Here is a 16690-nt window from a genome sequence, read left to right on the forward strand (position 1 = left end):
ACCTGGGCCTTTATTTATGTGACTTTGTGGTGCCGATGGACCCAGAGCCGATGCCCCACCAATGAGCTGAGCCTCTGGTCTGTACCTTTTAAAGATTAGAAACATTATAAACATAACATCAGCAGAAAAGAAAAGCATGAGCAAATTAAACCAGAACGAGAGTGGGGTACAGTGGTTCACATCTGTAATCCCAGCACTTGGGAGGCCAAGGCAGGAGAATGAGGAGTTCAAGACCATACAGGTGATCTCTGTGAGTTCAAGGCCAGCCTGATCTACAAAGGGAGTTCCAGGACAGCCAGGGATATAGAGAGACCCTGCAGTAGTAATAGTAGTAGTAGTAGTAGTAAATAATAATAATAATATAGAAAAGGAAAAAAAGTTCAAGGCTAGCCCATCTCAAAAAACAAACATTCAGCCCCCAAACCCAAATACCCCCCCACACACTCACACACATAACTCTCACACGCACACACTCACACACACTCGCACACACAACTCTCACACGCACACACTCACACACACTCGCACACACTCACACACATAACTCTCACACGCACACACTCACACACACTCGCACACACTCACACACACAACCAGAGTCCTCACTTGTCCCTCCCCAGCTGTGACACATGGTCGATCACTCACAATCCCTCAGGTCCTCCATGGCCTCTGGGCCATTGCATCCGCTGCCTCCTGTTCACTCTGAGGTCTTTCTTCATCACTTTCATGGCAGGGACCCCTGGGTACTTGTCCCCATTCTTCGGTGTGCTGGCTATGTGGCTTTTCTAAGGTCACGTGCCCTCTTTGGATTCAGCCTCCTGAGGAAAAGCCTTGAAAGCTTTGGGCTGTCCCCTCCTTATAGGCCTGTGTGTTTGTGTCGAGTGACTCCTGGAACCTCAGTGATTCACCCCAACACGGTGGCCAACTGCTTGAACTTAGGAGTTGAATAGTTTAGACTCAATCCTAGCTCCACTGCTCCTATGCTGTGTGACCTTAGACAGGTCCCTTCACCTCTCTGTGTACCCTAAAACGAGGATGACCATATGAGTACCCATCTCAAAGTACACGTGGTATTGCTCTGTGGTACTGTTTGCCTATCGTGGGGTAGGCCCTGCATTTCATCCCAGCAACAAGTAAACAGAGACTCTTCTGGCAAGCACTTTTCACATACATCCTATTATTGAGCTTTAGAGCAGACGCGGGCTGCTGTGTCCACGTGTGATGGGGTGGGTACAGCGTGGGGCTTGACTCCAGGTCTGCTGCCTCCAAGAAGATCTCCTTTCATCCACATCCAGTGCTGGGAAGATGAGAGAAGCCGGGTCTACCAGATGAGCCCAGACGGGGAAGCTCATGGGAAGCCCCCACCACACATGTGTACTCCAGTTGTGCGCCCCGGGCATGTGCAGATGGCTTTGATAGACTTGACATGCAGCCTGGAGCCTTCTTTTCCTCCCCCGGATTGATGCATTCTTTCAGCTATGTGGCACTGCTGTAGAGCCCGGGAGATGGGTTCTGGTGAGCCCGCCCTCCTTCCGTCCCTCCTTCTGTCCCTCCGTCCTTCCCTGCATCTCACCAACCTGGCTTCCCTTTAGCAGGATTCATTTCCTTGTCTGTTCCCTTACTACTGCCAGGGATTTGACTTATCCTGTTGGGCCCTGGTGGGCAGTAGCTGCTCAATAAACAGCAGCCCAGGGGCCATTGTTTGAGCACCACAGTGGAGGCCCTGGACAGAGGAGGTACGAAGTCCACCTTAGGAGCCTCAGGAGTGGAGGACAGGCCCGTGTGAGAGGCTGTCATCTGGGATGACAGAGGCTCCCAAGTGCCAGGGCTGCTGGGCAGCAGTGAGCTCTCTGTGGGAGGGCATTGCTGAAGTCCCTGGCACTGGGGCCAGCATTTCTGTTCCTTTTAACTTTTTAAACTGCTTTGAATGCTCTCAGGCAGAACAAACAGCCTCACGGGAACTACAGCCCAGCCCCACCCCTGCTACCCAGTGACCAGGGGCAAAGGCCCCGGGCTTGGAGCCAGGCACCTCTGGTTCTGCCCCTATTAAGCTCAGGGATCTTGGGCAAGTCACATCACCGCTCTGTGCCCCTCTCCTCCCCTGAGATAAGGGTAACACAGTTCTGTACCAGCAACTTCTTAGGGACTGACTGATCCTAGCCAGAAGGGCCCCGTGGGCAGAGTGAACAACTTCAGCCCTAGCCTAGTACACAATGTTAAATGGAGCCCATGACAACCTGTGGGAAAGTGTGTGTCTGTAGCTGTGCTGGGCAGTCCTGCCCAGGAATCCCCTCTAATTCTGCCTCCCTTCCTTTCCCTTCCCTTCCCTTCCCCTCTTCCTTCCTTCCTCCCTCCCTCCTTCCCTCCCTCCCTCCTTTCCTTCCCTTCCCCTCTTCCTTCCTTCCTTCCCTCCTCCCTCCCTCCTTCCCTTCTTCCTTCCTTCCTTCCTTCCTTCCTTCCTGCCTCCCTTCCTTCCTTCCTTCCTTCCTTCCTTCCTTCCTTCCTTCCTTTTGTGACAGAGACTCACTATATAACCCTGGCTGGCCTAGGACTTGCTTTGTAGCTCAGGCTAGCCTTGAACTTGAGTAACCCCCCTGTGTCTGCCTCCAGAGTACTGGGATTGCAGACGTGCATCACCACATGCAGCCGTGGACTCCACACGTGTGTGACTCCCACTCCTGTAACGTCACTAGCAGTGTGTCCAACCGTCTGTAGCTCGTTTGTCCCATCTCTTCCCTTTGGCGGAAATAACCAGCTGATCGGGAATGACCAGATGCGATTGTTTATAGTGTGGGGAGCTGAGGAAACCCCTCTGGAAGGGAGTTCTGAGGGCAGGGTCTGGGCTCCAAGCAACAGAAAAGCCAGAGCAAACAATGAGAGTGAACTGGTTCCTGTTCAGAGGTGAGCCTCAGGCATTCCTGCATCCGGGGCCTGGACACCACCGTCCGACGCATGGGCTTCTCTGTACGTTTCCAGTCTACCCTCCAGGCCGTAGCTGCCCCCTCGTGCTTCCCCACCCCAGACTCATGGTGCCTTGCTGTCCAGGTGGAGAAGGTCCCAGCATCTGCCAGTTACCCCACCCACAAGAGGCGAAGGGAGTGGGCTTCGCTTCCCCAGTTAGGAAGGGGAATGGATTCAGAGTAGCCAGGTAGGACAGCAGGTGTCACCACGTCACCACCGTGGCAGCAGAGAACACTGGTCCCGTCTCATTGGAAGCCTCATGGAGCGAGCGGTCACTCCTGTGGTAGGGACGGGAGGCCAGCCTGGGGCTGTCCCTGTGGGCTTGCTGTCTCTGCAGAATGGTGACCCTTATGTGGGATAGTGTCCCCAGGAGACAGGTCACATTCAAGACAGGAGGAGCTGGATGAGAGCCTGGGTGGCCTGAGATGAGCGTGGCTTTCTGCCAGCACCCCAGCTCAGGCTGAACCAGGAGACTGCTGACGTAGGGTCCCAGGTCACAGCCCCAGTCTATGTGGAGGTGGTCATGTTAAATGCTAGGGTGCCAGAGGCATCATGTGAGGGGTCCACCGGGCCTGGCTGGCCCCCAGCATTCCCGCACCTTGCCGAGTGAGTCATGGATTTTCTGTTTGGTCTGAGAATTCTGCACACTTGCTCCTAATGAGACTGCATAGAAAGCTTCTAGTACACAGTAGGTGCCCTGTGAAGACTTTCTGCTCTTCCTACTCATTGCCGTGTGACCTTGACCAACTTACTTCACTGCCCTGTGAAGACTTTCTGCTCTTCCTACTCATTGCCGTGTGACCTTGACCAACTTACTTCACTGCCCTGTGAAGACTTTCTGCTCTTCCTACTCATTGCCGTGTGACCTTGACCAACTTACTTCACTGCCCTGTGCCCTGGGAGCAAGGACAGCATCCACCGATGTTGGCTTACTTGCTGTCACGATCATGATAGGTGACAGCATTTTCTCATTGTCCCTTATCCTGTTGAATTCCCCTCCCTACAGGCTGGCTCTTCCTGCTTCCACTGTCCAAGTGCTGGGAAGACAGGCCTGAGGCACCACACCTGCCTCGATTAGCTCACCACAGCCTATGCTGTCCCCACTGCTGAGAGCCTCTGACACTCCAGTTGCTGGAAGCCTCACAGCTGGCCACAGGCTCGATCGTTTGGAATGTGGAGAGGATGCTGTGGGGACCCAGCTGCCGACTAACAGCATCTGTGTGTTCCCTGCGTGTGCCACCGGGACTCTGCTGGTGTCAGGCCCACCCAGCATGCTACATGTTCAAGGCCAGTTTCCACACAGTTCAGAGCCTCCTCAGCCTCCTCCTCGCTGTCTAGGGTACTAACCGGGTCCTCCCGGGGAGACGAAGCCAGGACAGAGTTGGGGATGGGGAAGGTGTCTGAGTGGGAGCGCTTGGCTCCCATCATTCCAGGAGGATGAAGTGAAGTTGTGGATTGTGGGAGAGGTAGGGTGTATCCAGGATCACATCACTCGGGATTTCCAAAGCCCAGCTGGTCACGGGTGCTGGGGCCGGGACATGGACCCAGTCTGTCCTAGGAGTGACGACTCTAGGCCTTTCTCAACATATGACCTCAGACAGGTAGCCTCATCTCTCTCTCTGGGGTAAGGGGAACCCCCTCCTCCCAGGAGTCCAAGGCAAGCAAGCCGGAATGAGATTTGGGAAGAATGTATTCAGTCATGAGTCACCTGGGGTTATCCAGTCCCTATTGCGTACATATTGCGCAGAGCTACTAGTGGTTTGTTTCCAGTCAGGCAGGGCGCTGTTGTAGGAATTTACACTTGGGCCCCAAGAGGCCTCCCAGAAGCAGAAAAAACACCCACATGGAAGGCTGAATTCTGACGTAGTCACTTGCTGTTTGACTATGGGAAAGCTGCTTAACCTCTCTGTGCTTTTGTTTTCCCATCAGCAGAATGGGAAAGGCGTTAGTGTTTATCTGGCAGGCTATTGTGGGTTAAATGAGTCAATAGAGGAAAAAGGAGCCCTGGCTAGCCTGGGACTCAGTCTGTAGAGCAGGATAGCTTTGAACTCAGAGATCCACCTGCGTCTGCCTCCAAATTCTAGGATGAATGACAAGCACATCACACTCTCCCTACATATCTCTCTCTGGGCTAGCCAGGGCTTCAGAGCAGGCTAGCCAGAGCTTCGGAGCCAGACCCTGTAAGTTCAGGACAGAATAAGGAAGGTGTGTTCTCCTCTGGCAGTGTGCTTAACGCACAGTTTCAAAGAAACAGCATCTCTCCTCTAAAAGTCTCCAGTGGGAAGAAGGCCCATCAATGTGCTGTGTGACTCTGGAAGGTCGTGGACCCTCTCTGTGCCTGTCAGCTTTTGATGTTATTGAAAGGATAGGACTGTCATGTTTCCTGGTGGTGGAGGGATTCCCGCTGCGAGGGCTTGGTACAGCATGAAAGGGAGCGGGGGCCTGAAACATACCTCAGTGATGCATGGCTTGTGTGTCCCTTCAGCCTCTTCCTGCTCAGCGTACAGGCTCACAGGGCAGAATATGTCCTCTCCACGGAGGGACGAAGCCTGTGTACCTATAAGGTGGTGCACTGGGCCTCCACCTCCGTCTTGGCCTGCCTGTCTCTCCTCCCGCAGCAGCCCTTTTCCTGGTATCGGCTGCAGGCCACAGGGCTGCCTGGTGACCCAGTGAAGGGAGCCTTAGATCACTCCAGAAACCCTGCGCTGGGCTTTCTGCTCCCAACTCTGGCAGGCACGCCCTCATCTGTGAATAGAGCTGGTGACAAGGGTGAGTGAGGGCACAAGGCCCTGCTTTGCCTCCGCTGGGGCCACTCAAGGCTGCTCTGTCGTCAGACAGCTGCTGTCTGCTTGGCCACTGACCCTGACTGAGATTCTGCTCATCCTGTCTCTTAGCTGCTGACCCTCCTGGCTGTTCTATTACCTAGCCTCACTGCCAGGCCTCCTGGCGACCTTCCCTCTGAGACAAGGATTAATAGTCTACCCCCTTAGAGGGGAGAGAGACTCACGCTGCCTGGAGGTTGTTTCTTCCCAGTGTGTATGAGACAGGCCAGGGGACAGGGACCTGTGACCTCCTCATCCATATGCTAAGCTTTGCTTTGACCACCACAGAGCAGGAAAGACCATTCCAGACTCAGGTGAGCAGGCATGTGGGCAGGCGGTGTGTGTGTGTGTGTGTGTGTGTGTGTGTGTGGGTGTGTGTGTGTGGTGTGTGTGTGTGTATGTGTGTGTGTGGTGTGTGTGGTGTGTGGTGTGTGTATGTGTGTGTGGTGTGTGTGTGTGTGTGTGGTGTGTGTATGTGTGTGTGGTGTGTGTGTGGTGTGTGTGGTGTGTATGTGTGTGTGTGGTGTGTGTATGTGTGTGTGGTGTGTGTGTGTGTGTGGTGTGTGTGTGTGTGTGTGGTGTGTGTGTGTGTGTGGTGTGTGTGTGTATGTGGTATGTGGTGTGTGTATGTGTGTGTGGTGTGTATGTGTGTGTATGTGTGTGTGGTGTGTATGTGTGGTGTGTGTGATGTGTATGTGTGGTGTGTGTATGGTGTGTATGTGTGGTGCGTGGTGTGTATGTGTGTGTGTATGTGTGTGGTGTGTGTGGTATGTGTGTATGTGTGGTGTGTGTGTATGTGTGTGTGTATGTGTGGTGTGTGTGTGTGTGTCATGTGTGCACGCGCATGCATGTGCATGTTTCCACGCAGCCTTCCTCTGTCTCCCCCCATTCTCTCTGCCCACTGCCCTGCATTCCTAGCTGCTGTCCCACCACCCCTCATACCTGCCTGACCCAAGCTCAGGTTGAGCTTTTGCCACAGGTAGAATGGCCAGAATCTTCAGGGCAGTCCTGAGTCTCTCTCAGACCTTACTCCACAGGAGAGTTGCCCGGTGGAGGGGTGGGACTTCTCACCATGGGTTACCCGGCTTCATATCACGGTTCACCCCTGCAGGCTGGCCCAGTGTTACCCTGTGCCTCTTTCAGCACACACTGTTGGCCTGCTCTGGTCCCCCCCCCCCCCCGTCGTTTGGCTTACCCCTAGGGACGTTCCCCTTGGGTCTAACCACAGCCCACTCTCATCAGTGCATGTCCCTTTCCGAGCCTTTCACGGCAGCCCTAAATAACTTCCCTCTGTGAATGAATAACTCTCTGTCAGCAAGGGTTATCAGTGACACCTGGCTTGGTGGAGAGACAGTCCCCATCCCCTCTGAGGCCCTGCAGCTAAAGCCAACCTTCAGCAGGGTCCCTTGCCCAGCGGCTACTGTGACTCCCTATACCCACTACACCTTCTCCAGCCGTGGCATCGGGGAGCGCTCCAAATTCCAGCTGACAGGGATATGACCTGAGTTGCACTTCTTTCTGGGGCCCACAAGGTGACTAGGTGGGGTACACAGAGTCACCAGCCTCCTGAGTGCTGGGACTACAGGTGTATGTCACCATGTCTATCTTTTTTTTCAACTTGAGTACATCCACCCCTCCAAAAAACTCGTCTCCCCCAATATCCCTTTAGTCCGTCCTGAATGTGCACAACCCACAACAGTAAGACGGGCAGACGCAGAGTGAGGGCTCTTGTAACTTTTACATTTTCATCACGTTTATTGTGTTTATGTATTTCATGGGGGCATGCACACGTGGGGTGGGGGCTTGAGAGACTCAGCCTCCGTTTCTCAATCTGTGAGGTGGGGCCATCATCGCCAGGCTGATAGCTGATAATACAGGATGCCGTGAGAGACTAGCGCCTGGTTTATGCTGGGGTGTGGATGGAGTCCAGGGCTTTCTGCGTGCTAGGTGAACACTCGACTGTGTGGGCCACACCCCTGCCCCTCTTAGCTTTTATCTCATAACGTGCCTGGCACCTGGTAGATGCTTTGTTTATACTGGCTGCTCGGTAATCTCTCTAGAACCTAGAACAGAGTTGGGTATACAACTGGCACTCAGCAAATGTTCTGGGGTGAGGACCCAATGGACAAAGTTGAATGAACAGCATCAGGTAGCCCTCCCCACAACCTCTCCCAGGACTGGAGTGGGGGAGGGGAACTTTGTGGCTTCCATCTCATCCTTCCTGCCTAATCCCAGGAGATTAACTCAGGGGTAGGGCTAGGTCACTGGCCACTGACCCCAGGCTTCAGAGTCAGCGGGTTTGAGTGACAGCCACATCTAAAGGCTCTCTTCACTCAAAGATGGCCCTCCTGTCACCCACCCTGGACATGGTGGTCACGACGGTTGGCAGTCTCCTTCTTTTCATGCTGGCCCTGGGCCTGCTATGCTTTTTCACCTGTCGCCTGGCCAGGCCACTCAGGTAGGAGACCCTAACCCTGCCCCTGCCAGGTGCCCTGCCCCAAATGACTGTTCATGTAGGGCAGAAGAAAGATAGGCACTGGTCCCTCCTCTCCCTGGAGAAGGAGATGGCAGAGTCAACCTGGCTATGTATGTGGCTCTCAGCTGGCCAGATGGACCTTAGCTCGGTTTCTGAACTGCGATGTGAGGCCAGGTTGCGTGAGCTCACAGGTGGATGTGACAGAGTGCATGGTAACGAGAGTCTTGAGTCCTGTGTTTCAGATTGTCCTGGCTCCATTGCCACCAGCAGGAGACTGGCATATTCTGCCAAACCCTGGAGCCACTGCCTGAGAATGCCATCGTCAGGGCCCAGGCCCAGCCGCTCAGCCTCCCTTCTGGCCTGCCAAGTAGCTGCTTCCTCACTCAAAGCCGGAGCCCGGCCATTGCGCTCTTGTCCTAAAGAATCAGATCACGTAGCTGCAAGCCTGGCAGAGAGACTGGGCTGGGCAGCGGGAGGGGGCTATGGGCCAGCGTCCACTCCAACAGTGGGTGGCAGGCAGCCGGGACTCTCAGACCAGGCCCAGCAGAGTCTCTCACCCTGAGACCCTGAGCTGTCTGAAGTCTTTGGGGCGAGGGAGGGGAGGAGTCTGAGGGAGGGCAAGAGGCTGAGGGATTTACTGGGTCTCCAGCTGCTCGATGCTGCACAGCCATCTTTATGAAGGCCCCGGGACCAGGATTCTGCATCCCAGGTCAACCGTGGGCTTCGGGCTCCGTGTGCAAAGACCTTCACTGTCTGGGTCCGCAGTTTCCTGAGCTTCACCCTGGAGGGAAGAGACTTGGGACCCTGAGACTAAACATGCAGGCTACTGGAGCCCTTTCAGCGAGCCCCTCGGCTCTTTGTCTTCAACACTGGGTGCAGAGAGAGTGGACTGAATTCTGTCTCTCGGGCCACAAGTGCTATAGTTCAGTTTCCACCCCTCTCTCCTCCATGCCTCTTCCCTGGGCCACCCGCAGTGTGTGGTCCTTTGTGCCGCTTCCTCAAGCTCTGTCCAAGCTGCAGGTGTGGCAGCTAGGTTTGCTACTCCTGATATATCACAGCCGTGGACATGGTGTCCTGTTACTGACATGTTTTCCTTATTATGGACAAGAGCTTGCTGGGTAATGAACCAGTGTTAGCAGGGATTTTGCCATGGTTCTCCATGATGGTTTCTGTAAGGTTCTGGCATAAGGCTTTCATCATTTGACCCATTTAAAGTAAAGTTTTCGGGTCCCGCTTAAGAGTGGAGTTCAGGGGTCAGAGCAGTAGCCTAGTGTGTGTGAGGCCTGGGGTTCTGTCTAGAAGCAAAGAGGGAAGGAAGGAGGGAAATAAGAAAGAAACAGAGAGAGACAGAGAGAGAGAGAGAGAGAGAGAGAGAGAGAGAGAGAGAGAGAGAGAGAGAGAGAGGAGGAGAAAAGAGGAAGAAAACCCCACAGTTCCTTTCAACCTGGCTTTCTGAGGGCTGTCACATCATTTCTGTGTCCTGTTCTCTCTCACGAACATTCTTATCAAGTCTCATCAAGGTTGTGACAGCAGCTAGATGCCCTTGATCCCCAAATTAATGCCTCTAGCCAAGACCTGCCAGTCTTGTCTCCAACTGTCTGTTCTTTCCAAGGACACCTCAAACCCACCGTGTCAAATCCAAGTCCCTGAATTGTCCCCACAAAATCCACCCCGCCTCATGCTTCTCCCACCTCAATGCTGAAAGATGAATTCATTCACCCGAAGATCAGAAACAAGGAAGAAAGTTTTCCCCTTTCTGTTGCTCCTCACACTGGAAGTACTGAGCAGTGCGGGGGGGGTGTTACAGGGGAACAGAGTAGGAAAAGTCACATGACTAACAAGGAGAAAGTAAAACTTGTTTTACTTAAAAGATTATTACATGTTATTTAGTGTGTGTGTGTGAGTGTGTGTGTGAGTGTGTTCCTGTGCGGAGGTCAGAGGAATCTTTCAGGAATCAGTTCTCTCTTTCCATCCTATGGGTCCCTGGGTCGAACTCAGGTCATCAGGCAACAACAAGGTATTTCTTTATAGTAGCACTAAAGAAACAAAGGTATATACAGTAACTCCCCCCATGAGAGAAATGCATAGGTATAAATGTAGCAAAACCCCTCTAAATTCCGTATGCTGATCAAAGTACCAGAGGAATGGAGAGAGGTTCACGACGGGATGATCTACTGATCAATGGCTTTCTTTATATATATTAATTTTTTACTTGATGTAAGTACTTTGTCTGCATGTATGTCTGTGCATCATGTGTATATCTAGTGCCCTCTGAGTTCAGAAAAGGGTCTAGGAGTCCCTGGAACTGGAGTTACAGATGGTTGTGAGCCACCCTGTGTGTGCTGGGAATCAAACTCAGGCCCTTCCCAAGAGCAGCCAGCCAGTGCTCTTAACCAGAGAGTCGTACCTCCAGCCCTGTGTTAATTTAAACTTATTTATATTGACTGTGTGCGTGAGACAACGTGCGTGCTCATGCACCCCAGGGCATGTGTGATTCCAGAGGACAGCTTGCAGGAGTCGCCCTTCCACTACGTGGGTTCCAGGGATTGAACTCAGGTCTTCAGGCTTGGCAGCAGACGCCTTTATCTGCTGAGCTGCCTCACCAGCTGTGCTGGCCAAGCTATGATGAAGGACAAATCGTGGACTTGCGGGTTTAGCGATGGGGATAGTTTGATCACAGGGAGCACAGGCTTGGGTGACAAGGCAGGTCTCTACCCTAATCATGGCAGCGGGGAGGAATCTATTCTTGTGTCAGACCTCGGAGTCTTTGCTTTACACTTAGGAAATGGAGGGGTTGGGGTTGCCATAGTAATCTTGCTGCTATTTCTGGAATCAGAAGCCCCATGGTCAAGGTTCAGCTCTGCCCCCAGCTAGTTGGTAAGCACAGGCTAATCCTGTCTCCTCTCCAAGCCTTGGTCTTGTCATCTGTCATGGGAGACAGTAAAGTTTCCTCTTTTCTTGCTACAGAAGTTGTTTGTGGGAACCCCAGAAGAAATCCCATGCTGTGTTCCCAAAGGAAGGCTTTGGCCTTAGAAACTGTTACACGCTTGCAGAGAAGTCCCCATACCATAAAGTAAGAGACAGTTCAATTTTCAAACTGAGCCTCAGAAGTTCCCAGGGGTCCCCTTTAGGCACCATACATACACCATTGTACTGTCTTATTCCACTCTCTCTAGTGGAATAAGTCACCAAAAACGAAGGAATGAGGGAGGGGGTCTGCCTAACGGGTGCTGCAGCCTAACCTGCGTGTGGCTCTGCTGTTGATGCTGGTGTGGGCCCTGGTCTGGCTTTCCTGGCTCACAGTGTTAGGGACGTGTATGCACGGTGTTGTCATTCATGAGTTCTCAACGCCTGTATGTGGTGGGGTGGACACATGTAACAAGGGCTGGCATGAAATAAAAGGGGGTCCCCTGGCCAGCTGTATGGTGCTCAGCTGCGGTGGGCAGTGCCACGCACCCAAAGTTGACCCTCTTCCAGTAGTGAATGGCAACCTCTGTCCTCCTGTGACTCCCAATGCTAGGAGCACAGATAAGCCAGGTGAAGCCTCAGGGCAGCAGTTCTAAACCCGTGGGTCTCTATGCCTTTGGGATTACATTTCGGATATTTGCATTACATTCATAACAGTATCAAGGTTACAGTTATGAAATAGTAATGAAATAATTTTACGGTTGGGGTCACCATAACATGAGGAACTGTATTAAAGAGTTGCAGCACTAGGAAGGGTGAGAACCACTGCTCGAGAGGCTGCCGGTGTAATGGCTGGGATAGGCCAGGAAAGAATTACTTTGGAAACAGAGAAGTGCATGCTAACAATTGAGGCTATGTGATGTTGGGGGAGATGTGTTAGTTTTCGTTCTGAAAGAGGCGACTTCAGATCTAAGCAACTGTGAATAATATTATAATGCATTAATGTTTTGTATCAACTTAATGGCTTTTTCTGATTTTAGTATTTGCTATGAAATTATTTAACATCTAAAGTAGAATTTAAAAAAATAGATGCTAGTCGGGTGGTGGTGGTGGTAGTGCACGCCTTTAATCCCAGCATCTGGGAGGCAGAGGCAGGCAGATCTTTGTGAGTTTGAGGACAGCCTGGTCTACAAAGATACACAGAGAAACCCTGTCTAGAAAAAAACCAAAAAAAAAAAATTAGACGCTGGGCAGTGGTGGCACATGCTGTTAATCCCAGCACTTGGAAGTCAGAGGCAGGCGGATCTCTGTGAATTTGAGGCCAGCCTGGTCTCCAGGATGAGTTCCAAGGCAGGGGTACCCAAGAAACCCTGTCTCAAAAAACAAAAAGCATTAGAATTTGGATTTGGGATGGCGGCTCAATGTGTAAAGTTCATGCTATGAAAAACGTGAAGATCAGAGTTTGGATACCTAGCACCCAATGTGAAAACAGGGAAATCTGGGTAAGGCGATGCGTGTCTGTAACCCTAGCACTCGGATGGGGAGGCAGACAGTTGAATTTAGTAAGAGATCCTTCCAGAATTCAGTATGAGAGCAGTAGAGGTGGGCATTCAGTGTCGACCTCTCTCCTCCACAGATGTTAAATACAATCCATACACTCGTGTACACAATCACGTACATATACTATGCACACAGTGTTTTTTCTGTGTGTTTCTGGGGAGGAGGTGGGTCGTTGTCTGGTGTGCAATTTTATGTGTGTAGTTGGTTCTCCCCTTCCACTATGTGGGCCCCAGGAATCGAACCCAGGTCATCAGTCTTGGCAGCAAGCACCTTTAGCTACTGAGCCATCTCGCTGGCCAAAGTTTGTTTTTAAGTTTAGCATTCACCTGGAATTGAGCTCAGAGTTAAGTGCAGTTGGACACCAGAAGGAGGGTGTTTCCTCTGGATGCTCACCTTCCTCTACCCACAACCCCTACACCAGATCTTAACCTTGAAAGTTCCTTATTCCAGTAGATCGGTGGCTTATCTGTCCCAACACCTTCCTCACCCTAGAATTTCTGTCGTTTCTGCTTCCCACCGCAAATGGGGTAACCTCATATCTGGACTGGGGCTAACATGGTGACATTGCTTCCCGATGAAACTCTTGATATTTAAAGTCACACCTCTTCTAGTAGCATCCTTAGTCACAGTTGGACATTCTGTAGCTAGCTGCCTGTGATCATAACATGACCGCAGTTAAAATTTTTCGTACACACTCATTTTAGGCCGCTTGGAAAAAAATTAAGAGGGAATAATTAAGCATTCCTACTCTTGCCACCCTGAGCAAACCACCAGGTAATGTTTGCTGTGTTTCTCCCAGTACTTTAAAAAGATTTTTTAGCTGGGCCTGGTGGTGCACGCCTTTAATCCCAGCCCTCAGGAGGCAGAAGCAGGCGAATCTCTGAGTTCGAGGCCAGTTTGCTCTACAACATGAATTCCAGAACAGACAGGGCTGTTAACACAGAGAAGCCCTATTGAAAAAAGCCAAAGGAAGATAAAGAAAAAAATATTAAAGCAAAAATTTTAAGTGGGCTGAGAGCATTTCTCAGCTGTAGGAAGCCTGAAGGCCCTACTGGATCCCCAGCATGGGGGTGGGGGGACAGAGTATTCTTCAAATGAATTGTTGTGTGTGTGAGTTCAGGAGTGCCACGGTACACGTGGGGAGGTCAGAGGAGAACGTGGTATGAGCCAGTTCCCTCCTCCCACCCTGTGGGTCCTGTTTAGTGACAGAACCACGTTATCAGGCTTGAGGCAGGTGCCTTTACCTTCTGAGCCACCGCCGCAGTCCTGGGGACAAACTTTTCAAAGTTGGTTCTCTTCTTCCAATGTAGGTTCTGGGCATCAAACTCGTGTCCCCAGGCTTGTTTGGCAAGCGGTTTTACAAGGCAGAGTATCTGTTGAGATAGGCTGCCTTACAGCTGGCTGGGGAACTGCTGCAAGGCAGAGTATCTCAACAGATACACCAGTGCGGAAGACGTGCCCATGGCCATGGAGCCTGTGGGAAGCTATTAGTCATCGGGGAAACGCAAGCTCAGACCAAAGAACCTGAGTGCTAACCCAGCAGCAAGCCGTTGTCCCCCTTGCATGAGACCCTGGCTTTGAGGTCCTGCATTGACCCCCCCAAAAAGGAAAACAATTGGGAAAGTGCAGAGGTCGTTAAAAAATAAATAAATCGAAGTCAGTTGCTGAGGCACACCCCTGTAATCCCAGCACTTGGTGGGCACAGGTAGGCAGGGGGAATCAGGAGTTCAAGGTCATCCTCAGCCAGTCTGAGCTATATCGCTACTTCTGCTTTTAAACCTCGAACAAAAAACTGCTAAGTCCTTGAAGAGACTGGGGCAAATGTTGGGGTACAAGTGTCCTTGTGAGGAAACTCAGGCTGTTTTGTCCCTGCATTGTGAGGCACGCCGAGTCAGAAGGCCGTGGATTCAGTTGTAGCTTTACTTCTTAAGGTGTGGTCCATGAGCCAGCAGCAGTCAGAGCATTGCCTGAGAGCTTCCAGAATGACAGATTATGGGCTGGGCCTAGGGCTGTCTTGACTGGTAACCCCAACACTGGCCTCTATCAAAAGAATGGCATGAGCCGGGCAGTGGTGGCACACGCCTTTAACCCTAGCACTCAGGAGGCAGAGGCAGGCGGATTTCTGTGAGTGCCTCGCCAGCCTGGTCTACAGAGTGAGTTCCAGGATGTCCAGGACTACACAGAGAAACCCTGTCTTGAAAAACAAACAAGAAAAAAAAGTATGACATGAAAAGCCTGCCCTTGGGGCAGGTTGGGCAGCAAGGAGGCGGTGTGGTATTTATTTGCAATACAGATGCACTTATGCTTGCACAACTGTTCATGTGATTGTGTTCCCAGAGTGGTAGCCCAATGCTGGGCTTTTGGTATTCAACAACTTCTTGCTGAATGAAGCAAGGAACAAAGGGGAGAATGAAGAAACTTCCCCAAGGTTGCACCCACACACCCTTTTTCTTCTTTTCTAACTTCTAGGATCGGAGCCTCAATTAACGGCTGACGCTGCCAGCGTACCTCTTCCCAGCCACCCATCTGGGCTCCAAAGAGGAAAGGGTCTCGGGTCCACCATGATCTCACCATTCTTAGTGCTGGCCATCGGCACCTGCCTTTCCTACTCTTTTGTGCCAGGTAAGACTGCGGACTCGGGTGGAAGGAGTGGCTAGGCAGGGTTAGACGAGCGTGTGGTCTGGGTTCCAAGTCATGGACTCATCCAGAGTATTTAAGAGCTGGGAGCCAAGTGCTCAAAGCAAGTCCTTTCAGCCTTTCACCTTCAGGGTCTGTGCGTGCGTGCGTGCGTGCATGCGTGTGTGTGTGTGTGTGTGTGTGTGTGTGTGTTACATGGATGCTGGGGATTAAAGGCATGCACTGCCACCACTGCCCAGCTCTATGGAAGCATTTCTATGATGTGGTGCTGTGTTTAACCCTTTCCACGCCTCAAGTGATCCACTAATCCTAGATGAGTTCTTGTGTTAATGTTCAGTACTCTGCACTCAGATCCATGGCTTAGATGAAGGCTCTCTCCCTCCCATTCCGTTCTTGTGCTAATGTTCTATGCTCTGCATTCAGGTCTCTGGCTCAGATACAGGCTCTCTCTCTCTCTCTCTCTCCCACTCCGTCTCTTGCTCTGAAGTCACATCAGCTTCAGCTAGGCCTCTCTCTGTCCTGGCACCCCAGAGTTCTTCTCCAGTCACCCCTGTTACCCCTCTGCCTGTGATTTTCCTTTTAAGTCCATCCAGGGATGTCTACCACCTTTCTTTTCCTTCTTGAGCTTAGGGACTGGTTTTAGACGTTTATCTTGCTTGGCGTTTCTTTTTTCTTCTGCATGTGTATCTGTGTGCCATGTGCACGCAGTGACCACAGAGGCCAGAAGAGGCATTGGACCCCCTAGGACTGTCGTTATAGGCAGTTGTGAGCCACCATGTGGGCGCTGGAAATCAAACTGAGGTCCTCTAGAAGAGCAGCCAGTGCCGCTGGCCACTGAGCCATCTCTCCAGCTCGCCACCTTACTTTTCAGATAGGGTCTCCGACGGAACCTGGAGCTCACTTTTTTAAATAAACTGGTTGACCAGCAAGCCCCAGGATCTACCTGTCTTGGTTCCCCAATATTGGGATTACAGGGCTCTTTGGAGCCTTTGAGGGTTGCAGGACTGACTCAGTACCTGACAGGAAGTGAGTTCTCTAAGAATGCTGACTTCTCTTACTTCAGCAGAGGAGATGGGGGTACAGAGTGTTTCTTCCAACAATGGTGGGGTTCCCAGACCAGCATGTTCTCTGGAGTCCAGTGAGACCCATCCATGGGCGTCCTTGAGAATGTGGGTTCACCTGGACGGGGTCCTTGCTTCTTAGCACACACAAGTCTCTTGGATGTGAGAGACGAGCCAGAGATAGAAAGGGAGAGATAAACAAAACCAAACAAAAAACCAGATGGGTCCAGGGAGATGGCTCAGTGGTTAAGAACACCAGCTGCTCT

At 51.8% G+C, this 16690-nt stretch overlaps 1 protein-coding gene across 5 annotated transcripts in view; it reads left to right on the top strand.

The window, feature by feature from the left end:
• Alpl (alkaline phosphatase, biomineralization associated) overlaps positions 1 to 16690 on the top strand; it is a 54605-nt gene that overhangs the window by 21095 nt on the left and 16820 nt on the right. For 3 of the 5 annotated variants that reach the window (XM_005081028.4, XM_021233523.2, XM_013121191.3), the window contains exon 2: positions 15196 to 15348. In XM_005081028.4, coding sequence (XP_005081085.1) covers positions 15288 to 15348 — 61 coding nt within the window. In that variant the 5' untranslated portion in view covers positions 15196 to 15287. 5 annotated transcript variants of the gene reach the window in all.

This window comes from Mesocricetus auratus, unplaced genomic scaffold (genome assembly GCF_017639785.1).
Source record: "Mesocricetus auratus isolate SY011 unplaced genomic scaffold, BCM_Maur_2.0 Super-Scaffold_100014, whole genome shotgun sequence".
In the NCBI taxonomy this organism is placed as follows: Eukaryota; Metazoa; Chordata; class Mammalia; order Rodentia; family Cricetidae; genus Mesocricetus; species Mesocricetus auratus.